This window comes from Lactuca serriola, chromosome 8 (genome assembly GCF_051521515.1).
Source record: "Lactuca serriola cultivar US96UC23 chromosome 8, Lser_US96UC23_V15, whole genome shotgun sequence".
Lineage (NCBI taxonomy): Eukaryota > Viridiplantae > Streptophyta > Magnoliopsida > Asterales > Asteraceae > Lactuca > Lactuca serriola.
This window is the reverse complement of record NC_136415.1, coordinates 182,205,484-182,217,129: the sequence shown is the minus strand read 5'-3', so window position 1 is coordinate 182,217,129 and position 11,646 is coordinate 182,205,484. Positions and strand designations below refer to the sequence as shown.

Sequence of the window (11,646 nt, the reverse complement as noted above, 5' to 3'; positions counted from 1 at the left end):
ATCTTCAAAGATTGACGCCACCACCAAAAAGCATCGATTTTCGTCGAAGACAATCGAACTCTCAACTTTTTGGTGATCTGTAAACACTCCCCTTCTTCAAATCTAGATTGTCATCGTTGTCTTCAGTTTTTAGAAAACGGTCTAGAATGTTGTTGTCGATTTGGAACATCGCCGCCACCATTTATCTTCTCCAGTTGCGTCGTCATCATATCTGTTCAAGAAAGAGATTGGCGACGTATAAAAACCATTGATGCTCATCAGAGTTGTTCATCAATGGATGAAGGTACTTTTCAAACTTCGTATTCAACCTCCAAATTCATCTTGTTCTACTACGAACAACTGGTGGCTTAAAAAACCCTGATGAGAAATTGGTCTATGTGGAAGTACAGATTCGTCAAAAAAATGAGATTAAGGGCATTGTTGATTTCGGAATTGATGATGATGAAGGTTTTGTTTGAGGAAAACATGGTGGAAATCGAAGGTAGAGGAAGGTGGTTTTTTTCCTTTCACTTCTAAAATTCATTTTGCTTAATTTGAGAATGGTGGTGATTTCTAACGGAGGCGACAAGATCGAAGATTGGAGACCATATGTTGAAGATATACCATGATACTAAAGGGTGTGGTTGAGGTGGGTTTTCTGGTGATAGATCTGAAAACCGAGACATATATGGAGAAGATAAACTGAGAAAGGGTGGTGCTGTAAACCAATCATGACTATGATGGAGAACACAAACAGATCTGGAAACAAATGGAGAAGACGAACATCTCAAAACACAGATGGAGAAGACTAAGGGGTCGTTTGTTTACCCCTTAATTGAAAAATTAAGAGGCAATCTCTTAAAATTTCAGATATGATGTGTTTGGTAGTCTCTTATTTTTTGTCTCTTAAATTAAAAAAAGCCTCTTAATTTATCAGACTTGAGGTTGTATCTGAAAAAAATAAAGCACGCGTGTTTCCAGTTTTGCCCAAAAACATATTCACTCTTCCCTGTTCTATTTCATGAGGCGACTTCTTTCTCCCTCCTAACAATCTTCGACGACCTGCTACCCTCCGCTATTGCTTTAACCACCGTCCGATCATCGCCTCCACCTCCACCAGAGTTGTCGCCTGCGCCGCCCTCCACCCCCTCAAACTCGTCGACAACAACATCAGGTAATAGCTCTCTGAAACCTATTTGTCTATCTAAAATCGATTATAGGGTTAATTTCTGAAACCAATTTCTGAAATCGATTTCTAGGGTTTATTTCTGAAACCTGTTTGTGCATCAAATAATGGTTCTCGGTGTGCTCTTGTTGCTGGGCTTTTATGTTTTTTATTATGATGTTGTTTTCGGTATTAATCTTTTTTCATCTGATGGTATTGAAGATTTAAAGTCAGCTGTATTATTTATTATAGGTAGATTTGTGTTCGTTTGCAGTTTGATCAGTTTTTTTCCTCATAAACTTGATTAGTTCTCCTGTATTTGAAATTAGAAGCTAGTTATCCATGGTTATTCATCGTTACCATCATTGCTCTTGTTATTTAAGGAAGATAATCCCCTTCCAAGAGCAATCAACAGTTGAAAAGATATCGGGACTATACTGCAATGACTTCAAATGATAATGGTGGAGTTGGAGAAGAAAAATCAAACTGATGTAGAGTCAAACATATTGTGAATCTTTATTGACATTTTTGTCCCTGGTGTATATTTGAAGGTTATGGAGATATCACTCATGTGGAACACACAAAAACATGGTTGTATACATGTAATGTAAGCATATAAGCATATAGCTCAGGTTATTTTTGTAAGCTTGTTTAAAAGTGTGTTTATAGTAATATACTTTTATTGATTTATAGTAATGTGATTCTATTTTGTTATAGCAATGTTATCCAAAACAAAGCAATTTTGATTGCTATAGTTGATAGATTTGTGTCTAATTTTGATTTAAGTTTAATTTGCATTTTATATAGTGTTTGTATATATATATATATATATATATATATATATATATATATATATATATATATATTATGATTATTCAAGAAGTTAGTTCGTTATTTTATAAACAAAAATAATGAATTCAACAAAAAGTAATACAGAAGGGTAAAATGGTCATTTTTATAATTCAGCACAGCAATTAAGAGGTTCCAACCAAACAGCACGTTAAAAATTCAGATCTTAAAAGTTCAGACTCTCTTAGAAATTCAGATCTCTTAAAAATTCAGATCTTAAAAATTCAGATCTTGCCAAACAGCCCCTAACCTAGATATGATTTCTCCTTCTGTTTTCTCCATCTCCATTGATAACCAACGACTTCAACAATTTGTTATCGGTGTTTTTTTGTTCATCTGGACTGATTTTCAGGAAGAAGAAGATAGGTACGTGTACAGAGAGAGAGGATGAGAGAGAGAGAGAGAGAGAGAGAGAGAAATTAGTTTCAATTTTCTTTTTATTTATTTTAATAAAAAATTAATAAGATTAATAAAAAAAATGAAAAAAGAAAAAATAAGGGCAAAATCGTCATTTAAAAAATGTTCAAAGCAAAACGGACTAAACTCGCAAAAAAATTAAAAGTTTGGACCTCACATCAAAAGTTGTTGTCGTAAAATATATTTAACTATTGAGTAAGGTTTTTTAAACAGGGGTATTCTACCCTAACTATAGTACATTTTATTACCGTACTTTATTTAGTCCTTATATAGAAAACACCCCACATTTTTTGGAACGAAAACTTTTATAAAACAGAAGAAAACCTGCAAGAAGCTGTAAAGTACAAAGTTTTGACCAAATACCTAACACCACTATACTGCTTACGATTGGGGTTGAGAGAGACTTGTCCCAAATGTTGACGTGATATTTATCATTGAGAAAACGTTTAACTACTTAATACAAACCCTCATGATCTGTAAGTCCATTCATATTCAATATTAAGGAGTGATAATCTCATTAGTATACCTTTTAAAATTTGGAATTAGAAAATTTTTTACAAATTAACTTTTGTACCACAAGAAAATTAGTTAAGAGGTCTTTTAAATACATGGTAATGAGAAATAAAACGAAAATTGTTTAGAAAGTACTCTCCTGAGGCTACTTGAAAATCGGACAGATCACCACCAATAATATGTTTCCACGACTTGTAATAACTCAAAGGATCTTCTTCATTATTGTCCTTATTAGTGTACACAGGACCGATTGCACACTCTCTTACCATTACTCCACCATATAGTTTATTTTCTAATATTGTAACACAAACTTCATCACCATTTTTTATCTCATTCCCAAACATCCAATGACTTAACCATACCATATCTTCATCAGTTTCTCGGAAAGAAAAAATATGACCATAATATATCCAGGTGCGATTTATTGTCACGTTTTGTACTTTTATTTTTAAACGACTTTGCTTTCCTATGCCTGGAAATGTATGCACAAAGCTTATATTTATTCCTTGTATACTCTTATTCATTGAAGACGATGGCATGGCTATTGATATTGATGAACCCTTGCTTTTATGATGTAACCAATCCGGAACTGCTTTCCCATGAAAACATGTGCTAAATATTCCAAATTCGTAAAACATCTGCGAATAAAACATTCGATTGTATGAATTTTCTGCATATTTGTGTGTGTGTGTTTGTGTTTGTGAGATCCATAGCAACAGAGCAGAAGAAAGAGAATACCTGGACTGGAATTGGGAGTTTCTTTGCACGAGACCATAAGGATGACTCCGATATCCGGATCCTCTGATCTTTCACATGTTGTAAATTTATCCACCCCAAGCTACATAATATCTGGTCCTCAATTTGTGCAATAGCTTGAAATTTGATTATGCCTTGAATTTCGGTCAATGACTCCGACCAATCATAATACACAACTGGTGGTGACAACATTTCTTGATGGAATGTTATTTTAATAAGTGACAAACACTTTTCAGTAGACAACTGTTTGATTGTAAATGGAGGGTACAATACCGACTTCAGCATCCAACATTCTCCAACGTCGAGTACCTCAAGCCTACTAAGGCTTCTCACACAATCAGGCAGGGAATCAATTGGATTCTTCCTTAGACATAATGCCTTCAACATTGGCATGCTACTGAAGTTCTTTGGAAAGGATTCATTAGATAAATTACTGCCTACAAGCGACAAGGTTACTAGTGAAGGTAGCAAAATTGATTTTGGAGTTTTCGGTATAAATTCTCCAACAGAAGAGGAATATGCATATGACTTCATATCCTTCATCCGCATTAGAAATTCACTAGCACCTAAGCAACCGTCAAATGATAAAATTCTAACATTCTTTAATTTGCTAATGCTAATTGGAACATTACTAAGCTTATCACAGTAGCTCAAGTCAAGAACAAGAAGGCTATCACATCCACCAATTGACTCACACACATGAACTAAGCTTTCACAGTTTGTAAGATACAACCTCTCAAGTGCAGGTAACCCGGAGAAGCCTTCGACTCTAACAAGCTTGGAATTACTCAGATTAAGAATCTTCAATGACCCAAGATGCTGTTGCATTGGATATCCTCTAATCAAGAATATTATCACGAAGGTATTAATAGACTAAAAGTTGAAGTAAAAGCTTTAATTTCATACCTTTGGCTTCTTCCAAAGTTGTGTGAGATTACTGTAAGACATGTCAAGAGCAACCAAATTTTCCATTGGTAAGTCGTAAGGTATGAATTTTGAATGGAATCCACGCATGCACAACCACCTTAAACCTTTTGGAAAATTCTTGTATGATCCGTTGATTTTTACATGATTGAGTTGGAGTAGCTTTAGCTTATCCATCTTTCTTAATGCATCTGCTCTCAATTCGACTTTTTTGCAATGAGAAGATGAAAGCATTAGGAGAAGCCGAGCAAAAAACAACCAAATTCTTAAAAAGAACTCATAGACCATCTGGATTGGTTGGGCAGCTCTAAGAGTCTTGTTCACATCATCATTTTGGAAGTTATGCTCAGTCAGACTACCTGATCTATGCGATAGCTCCTTTCTCAATAGATTCGTGTCAAGGATAAGACCTTGAATCCTATGGGTGCCCTATCAAAAAGAAAATTACAACAAACACTAATTTTTATATAGATGATAAAGCTAGCTAACGAATACTCTTAATGACTATGTCGTATTTACCTTGTCCTTTTTCAACAAATCGAGGGACTCCTCATGTTTCCATACTCGACTACGCTTCCATGGCTTTTCAGGTGATTCTTTACGGACTAAATCTCTCCCCATCTCTTGAAGCAATTGATGCATCCTCAACTCATTTCTTCCTCCAATTTTGAGAAGACATCTATCAATGAGCTTGTTGATCCCATATGATGTTTGAAACCCACATTCCTTTAATATTGTTTGTGTAACTTCTCTTTCTTTTCCAACAAAAAAACAAGCAATGTGCTTGAAAAGTTCTTTGCAGTCCCCTGATAAAGAATCAAAGCTAATTTGCAGAGCCTTTTGTACATTCTCTTGTACATCAGTTAAATATCCTTTTGCCTCCAACATTTCAAGGACGTCACTCCATATGGCTGCATCTTTATTAATTAATGAACAACCCAAAACTTTAATAGCCAATGGATGTCCTCCACAAAACTTGGCAACTCGTTCTGCTTCTTTCTCATAACCTTTCTTCGGATCATTGTTTCCAAACGCATGCCAACATAAAAGTCTCATAGATGCAGTGTCACTTAAGCCATGAAGTGCAAGCTTTGTATGTTTTGGAGGGAATTTCATACGAAACAATGAACACTTTTCTGTTAGGGAGCCATCTTTGGTTGTTACTATAATCTTGCTTCCTGGATGAAAACCTTTTGTTCCAATAAGCACATCCAGTTGCTGAAAGTTATCAACATCATCAAGAACCAGAAGTGCCTTTTTCCTAGATAATGCCTTTTCAACCTTAGATGTGCATAAATCTGCATTATTTTCTTCAATCTTTCTTTTCTTTAGAACGTCTCCAAGAAGCTGTTTTTGCAAATCTATTTGCGAATATGGCTGTTGTGCACATCTTCTTCCAATGGCTTCAACAAAGCTACTACTTTCAAATTTATGGCGGTGCGAGGTAAACATATATTCTGCCAATGTTGTTTTTCCGATCCCGGGCATTCCCCAAATTGTGAGAATTTCAGCAGCTTCAGAAGATTCTTTTTTTAACCAGGAACTGATGGTATAAATAGAATCTTCCATCCCAATTAGGTGTGGAATTCTCCTTTGCAAGTGTAGTTCCAGTCTAGTACTAATTTCTTTCACGACTTCTTCGATGACCACCGTCTCTCTTCTGAAAAAGGAATCAAATTCTATCAAGAAGATACAGCAGCCCATATATCAAATTGATTAAACTGATCAATAAGACAATAACTAGTGTTTTGCATCCTTTTAATTAATATGAAATTAAGGGACTAAAATAAAAATATACGCACAGTTTAACCATAAGGGTGGGCACTTTGTATATGTTTCGACAGCTTAGTCCCCACAAAGCTTTTAATCCCAACAATGGTTAAAAGCTAAATCTCACAATGGTATGCTCTAAGTTTAAGGTTTAAGCTTTGTGACAGCAACAAAGCAACAGGGACAGAAAACAGGGGAGAGGAAAGGAAGAACAGGTAACCAAAAAACTTTTGGAAAATTTACTTGTTAACCAAGTCTTTCAAGTGTAAATAAACACAGATGCAATAATAGAACAAGTGCAAGTCTTTGTTCTAGAAAACTTCAAAAAAGAAACGTGATCAGGTGATGAAAAAGAACTTGGGACAGAAAAGGTAAAAACAAAACTAGTTAGAACTAAGAATTAAAAAAACAACTATGGATGAATCCTATTTATACTAAACAATGAAAGAAACCTAATGCAATACGGCTAATGGAAAATAGAATTCTAAACAAATACCAAAAACTTAAAATATGACAGTTTTTCCCAAAATACCCCTGGATTATTTTTGTCTCCATGGATTGTGGGATTTTTAATGGACTTGGTTCTCCATACAAAAGTGAAGAAGTTTGTGAAAATATAGTATGAATGTTTTACCATCCAGTTGCATCTTTTCCTTTCAAATCAGCAATCTCTGTAAGTCCTTTCGTCCACATCTCCAACTTACGAGCACATTGAGTTTTCTTCTCCACATCCTTTTCTGACTCAATCCTCTGTTTGTGTTCAAATAACGCTTCCCCAAAAGTGCTTTCTTGCTTTCTGATATGTGTCGGCTCGACATTGTAAAAAACAGGGAGAACAATATGATCAGAGACCCTTCGTTGCTCCAGGATCATCACGAGTTCATCCAGACACCATGTTGAAGATGCGTAGTTCTTGGATAACACAATTATGGAAGCACGAGAGCTTTTTATAGCTCTTGCAAGTTCTGGTTTAAGTTCTTCCCCAGTTTCAACCTCTTCCTCATCAAGAAAGGTAGAGATGTTTTCATTCACCAAAGCTTGGTAGAGGTGATCCATAAAACCCAGACGAGTGTCTTTCCCTCTGAAACTCAGGAAAACATCATATTTTATTGCCGCTTCTTGTTCTTCTGGTAATTCAGTGAGGATGGCCATGGAAGTACTTGAGAAGAATTACAAGAGTGTATATAAGCTGGGATTATAAGTTTCGTTGCTTCTGATTTTGGTTGTCTTAGATCTAAATTCGAGATGAATGTCTCTTGTTTGGTACTAGAGTCAAGAGTCAATGTTTGGCAGCAAAGTCAATGTATGTTGTCTTCTTTAGCTGATTTGGTCTCCGCGTGAATACTTTTTTCTTCTCTTTTGGAAAAAGTATCGCTAACATGATAACATATGAATTATGATGTTTAACTTTTAGAAAATATTCAATATTGGCTGATTATATTGTTTGCTAAAATTAACTGCACCAAAATCATTATATTATAATTTTGTTTTTCATTCAATTGAACATCGCAATATGTATTTTTTTTTTTTCCAGTGTTTACTATATTTGAAGTTACCAATTGCCTACGACCTATCTATGTGAATAATACACTTTGTTCGATTAAATGGTATTACATGGATATTGGTTTATTATAACACCAAAAGGTTTAACAAATGGAGGGTTAAATTAAATGAGTGTAACTTTATTGGTGTTTATTACCGAACGAATACATGTGCACACTGTTAAGAAGGTAAGAATGTTTAAATTGAGCTACATCTCTTGATTACAAGTAATTTATTGTTATTGACAGTTATAGTTTTTATTGTTGATTACAATGACATGGAGGAGCATTGTGATTCTAGATTTGAAGAAAGTGATTTGGCCTTAAAAAAGTTTGATTTTATGGTGGATGAAACTTTGAAAAATATTCTAATACTGAATGCTATGGGTGTGGTCATTCATTTTATCATAGTTTTGAGTTTTCACATCAAACGTCATATCAAATTTTCTTTTCGTTATTCTCCCTTCACCTCATTTAACAGCTACGGAGTCTTATCACATCACCTCTCATTTTTCTTTTCTTTTTTAATTAATATGTTAAAATATTATTTTATAATTACATAAACATTTAAAGGGAAATTGAGTAAATTAACCCGTACAAATGAACTCTTTGAAAAAAATGACTCGAATTTCTTATTTTATTTTATTTTATTATTATTATTTTTTTTGTAAAATAATCATTTTGTCTGGATACCGTGTTCTGGACTGGAGTAGGGTTCCAGACCATTGTTTCGAAATAGTTCCTTTTTTTATGCGTAAAATGTGTTTTTGTTCTTTTTGTATAAATTTTGGTTTTACAAAATCTAAAATGAAATTGTAATCTTAAAATCAAAAAAAAAAAAAAAAAAAAAAAAAAAAAAAAAAAAAAACTAAAGGGATTTGTTTTAAATAATTATACAATGTTCAAATCATCTTTGTCCTTCTACCCCCCAAAAAAAATAGGCTAATCGTTAACGATATGTCATAGCCCATGGACCCCTTATACCCTCTATAAAATACAATTTCTTGATGATTAACGTCTCTAGGAACCAACACAAAAACACCTCACAATACTCTCTACTATCAATGTGTTGAGGTACTTGTAGGGCCTTTTCGAGTGTCATGTTCAAAATCTCAAGTGGAATTGACTCAGTTGGTTCACTACCTAAGTAGTTGATACCGACTAGCAGTCTGTGAATGCAGGCTCGCATACCAATAAACCAATTCTCAATTTCTGAAGAGTAGTTGCTCTTCCAATGACTATCATATATAGTCATTTTGAATGTCTTCAAATCCAAAGCACCCAAAAACCAGTAAGCATTTGGTATATTGATTGGGATGTAAAGCTACAAAAAAAATGTTAGAAACAATTAATCACCAAATCACATTACAGTATATAAATACTTAGGTAATGTAATCTAAACACAATTATATTGTATCGCAGTCTACCTAAGTTAGGTAAACGAATCTGTCAGCCATGTCACTCCAATCAAATGTATCAGTGATGAAAGCTGACAACACAACTGTCCGTCGACCGTCATCCTGTCTACGCTATATCAATAATGAGATCACCGACATGGTTTACTGTCAATCAAAATTTTTGCAGTAAAGTAAGTATTGTTATTAAATGAGTAGTACATAACAAGAACCTATTAATATAATTTACATCACATTCTAACCACCCTGCGTGCCTCTCCGGATATAAGAGCTTCCAAAATTCAATCGTCAGAATACAAGTTAAAAAACGGTGAGTAAACAGTCACAAAAGAAACTTTTAACAATGTTAACTAACATTCTTACGAATACAATTGCATTAACTAAAATTGAGAAATCTTTCGATTGAAAGATCATGCACTACAACGGTTAGAATCAAACGCGGGTAGCACAATAGAGCCTAATCAAGCATTCTAAATCTATTTAATTTTAGTGCATGTAACCTAACACATTTGATTAATACTTAATTAATATCAATATAGGTTTCTCATAGCACAAAGCAAAAAAAAAAACTTTCAAGGAGTCAATCTAATAGAAAATTATATCACAAACACTCTACACTAGCATACACTAACATTTCTTCTAAGTTAGTAAGAATCACATTCACTCTTCTACTCTATTTCTGTAACACCCCGATTCTGGTATGATATTTATATTCTATTTATTGTTATTTTCTTCAAGTTTTAAGGGGGGACTCGACGAGTCGGTAGCCGGACTCGTCGAGTAGGGTCGCGATTTTGAGCACGTTTAAGTTGGCGACTCAACGAGTCCATATTCCGGACTCGGCGAGTCCGCCAGTCTGGATGAAACCCTGATTTCAAGGGTTTGCACCCTATTTAAACAACTTTTGGGGCCTCAAGTCAGCCCCCATCACCCCTCTAAGCATCATTCTCGAAACCCTAGAGCCCTCTTTACATTTTGTGTGTTTTTGGTGTGTTCTTTGAAGATTTTGAGAAATAAAGGAAGGTAGATCGAGAAGAGGAGAAGAAGATCCTAGATCCTTGAGGAATTTCAGAAGAAAGTAAGGTATATATTGGCCCTTTTCTGTTTCTATGCTTAAATATCCTTTTTGAAGCCATTCTTGAACCATTTCTTGGCTTAATAGTAGCATAGAGGACTCATGGAGTTGATTAGCCTTCGGATCTAGCTAGATTTGAACTCCAGAAGCTTAGATCTATCACCTTAAGGGATCCATTTTGCATGAAAGCTCTAGATCTACTATTATAGTGTGCTTTGAACCTTAAAACCTTCATTTGATGTTATTTACACGTAAAGTTGGAAACTTTACGTGTAAATCAAGTCCCAGGAACCCAGATCTATTAATGGTATGGACTGGTTTCAAGTAGAATCGAGTATATAATGTTTGCATGCATACGACTCGGCGAGTCGAGTCGCGAGTCCCCTGTGTTTCCTTTTTCGAGTTATGCCGAGTGGAACCAGTGAGTGAGAGGTGGACTCGGTGAGCTAGAGGGTTAGACTCATTCGTGGAAGAACTCGGTGAGTCAATGCCCTGAACAGACTCGACGAGTTATTCATACAACTCGGCGAGTCACAGCTAGAATGATCATCTGATGAAGGAGAACTCGACGAGTTGTTCATACAACTCGGCGAGTCGGATGCAGATTGTCGGAGTGTTAGTAGCGAAGAGGAACTCGCCGAGTTTGCGCCAAAACTCGACGAGTAGCAGCGAGAGGAATCAAGAAAGTAAGAGTAAGGACTCGACGACTTGGCGATCCAACTCGACGAGTCAGGTCAACTGAATGTTGACTTTGACAGTTAGGTTGACTTGGGCTAAGGGTAGGAGAGTCATTTTACCCTCAGTATTATTATTATTATCAGTATTTGATTGATGGTGCTCATGGATATTGTAGCCGGGGTGAAACTGGAACCGCAGCAGACAGATTCCGGAGCAGTCCTTTCAGCAGCTAGGCTACGAGGTGAGTTTTCCTTCCAGTAGGAACGGGTCTAAGGCCACAATACCGGCTCGTTTAGTTAGCAGTAGTTTCCGGACTTTGGTCCGATGCAGTAGTCAGTATGTTTGATGTCTTCGTGACTCAGACAGTATTATGTGATATGTGTTCCGGGCTACGGTCCGATGCAGTATGCAGTATATGTGTTTATGCTAAATGATATGTGTTATGCTAGTAGATATGTGTTATGCTATGCTATGATCATTTAGTTCCGGACTTTGGTCCGATGCAGTCAGTTCCGGACTTCGGTCCGATGCAGTTAGTTCCGGACACCGGTCCGATGCAGGGGA

The 11,646-nt window shown here is 35.6% G+C and overlaps 1 protein-coding gene and 1 pseudogene across 1 annotated transcript; both read right to left on the bottom strand.

The window, feature by feature from the left end:
• Positions 1–2,596: 2,596 nt before the first annotated feature.
• LOC145066278 (disease resistance-like protein DSC1) lies at positions 2,597–7,650 on the bottom strand. The gene is made up of 5 exons (XM_079013485.1): positions 7,008–7,650; positions 5,123–6,263; positions 4,586–5,032; positions 3,662–4,498; positions 2,597–3,561 (listed from the first exon to the last, which is right to left on the bottom strand). The coding sequence occupies exons 2-5, from the start codon at positions 6,170–6,172 to the stop codon at positions 2,995–2,997; spliced, it is 2,901 nt and encodes a 966-aa protein (XP_078869611.1). The 5' UTR covers positions 6,173–6,263; positions 7,008–7,650; the 3' UTR covers positions 2,597–2,994.
• On the bottom strand, positions 7,004–7,525 carry LOC145067660 (toll/interleukin-1 receptor-like protein pseudogene; annotated as a pseudogene).
• Positions 7,651–11,646: the final 3,996 nt, after the last annotated feature.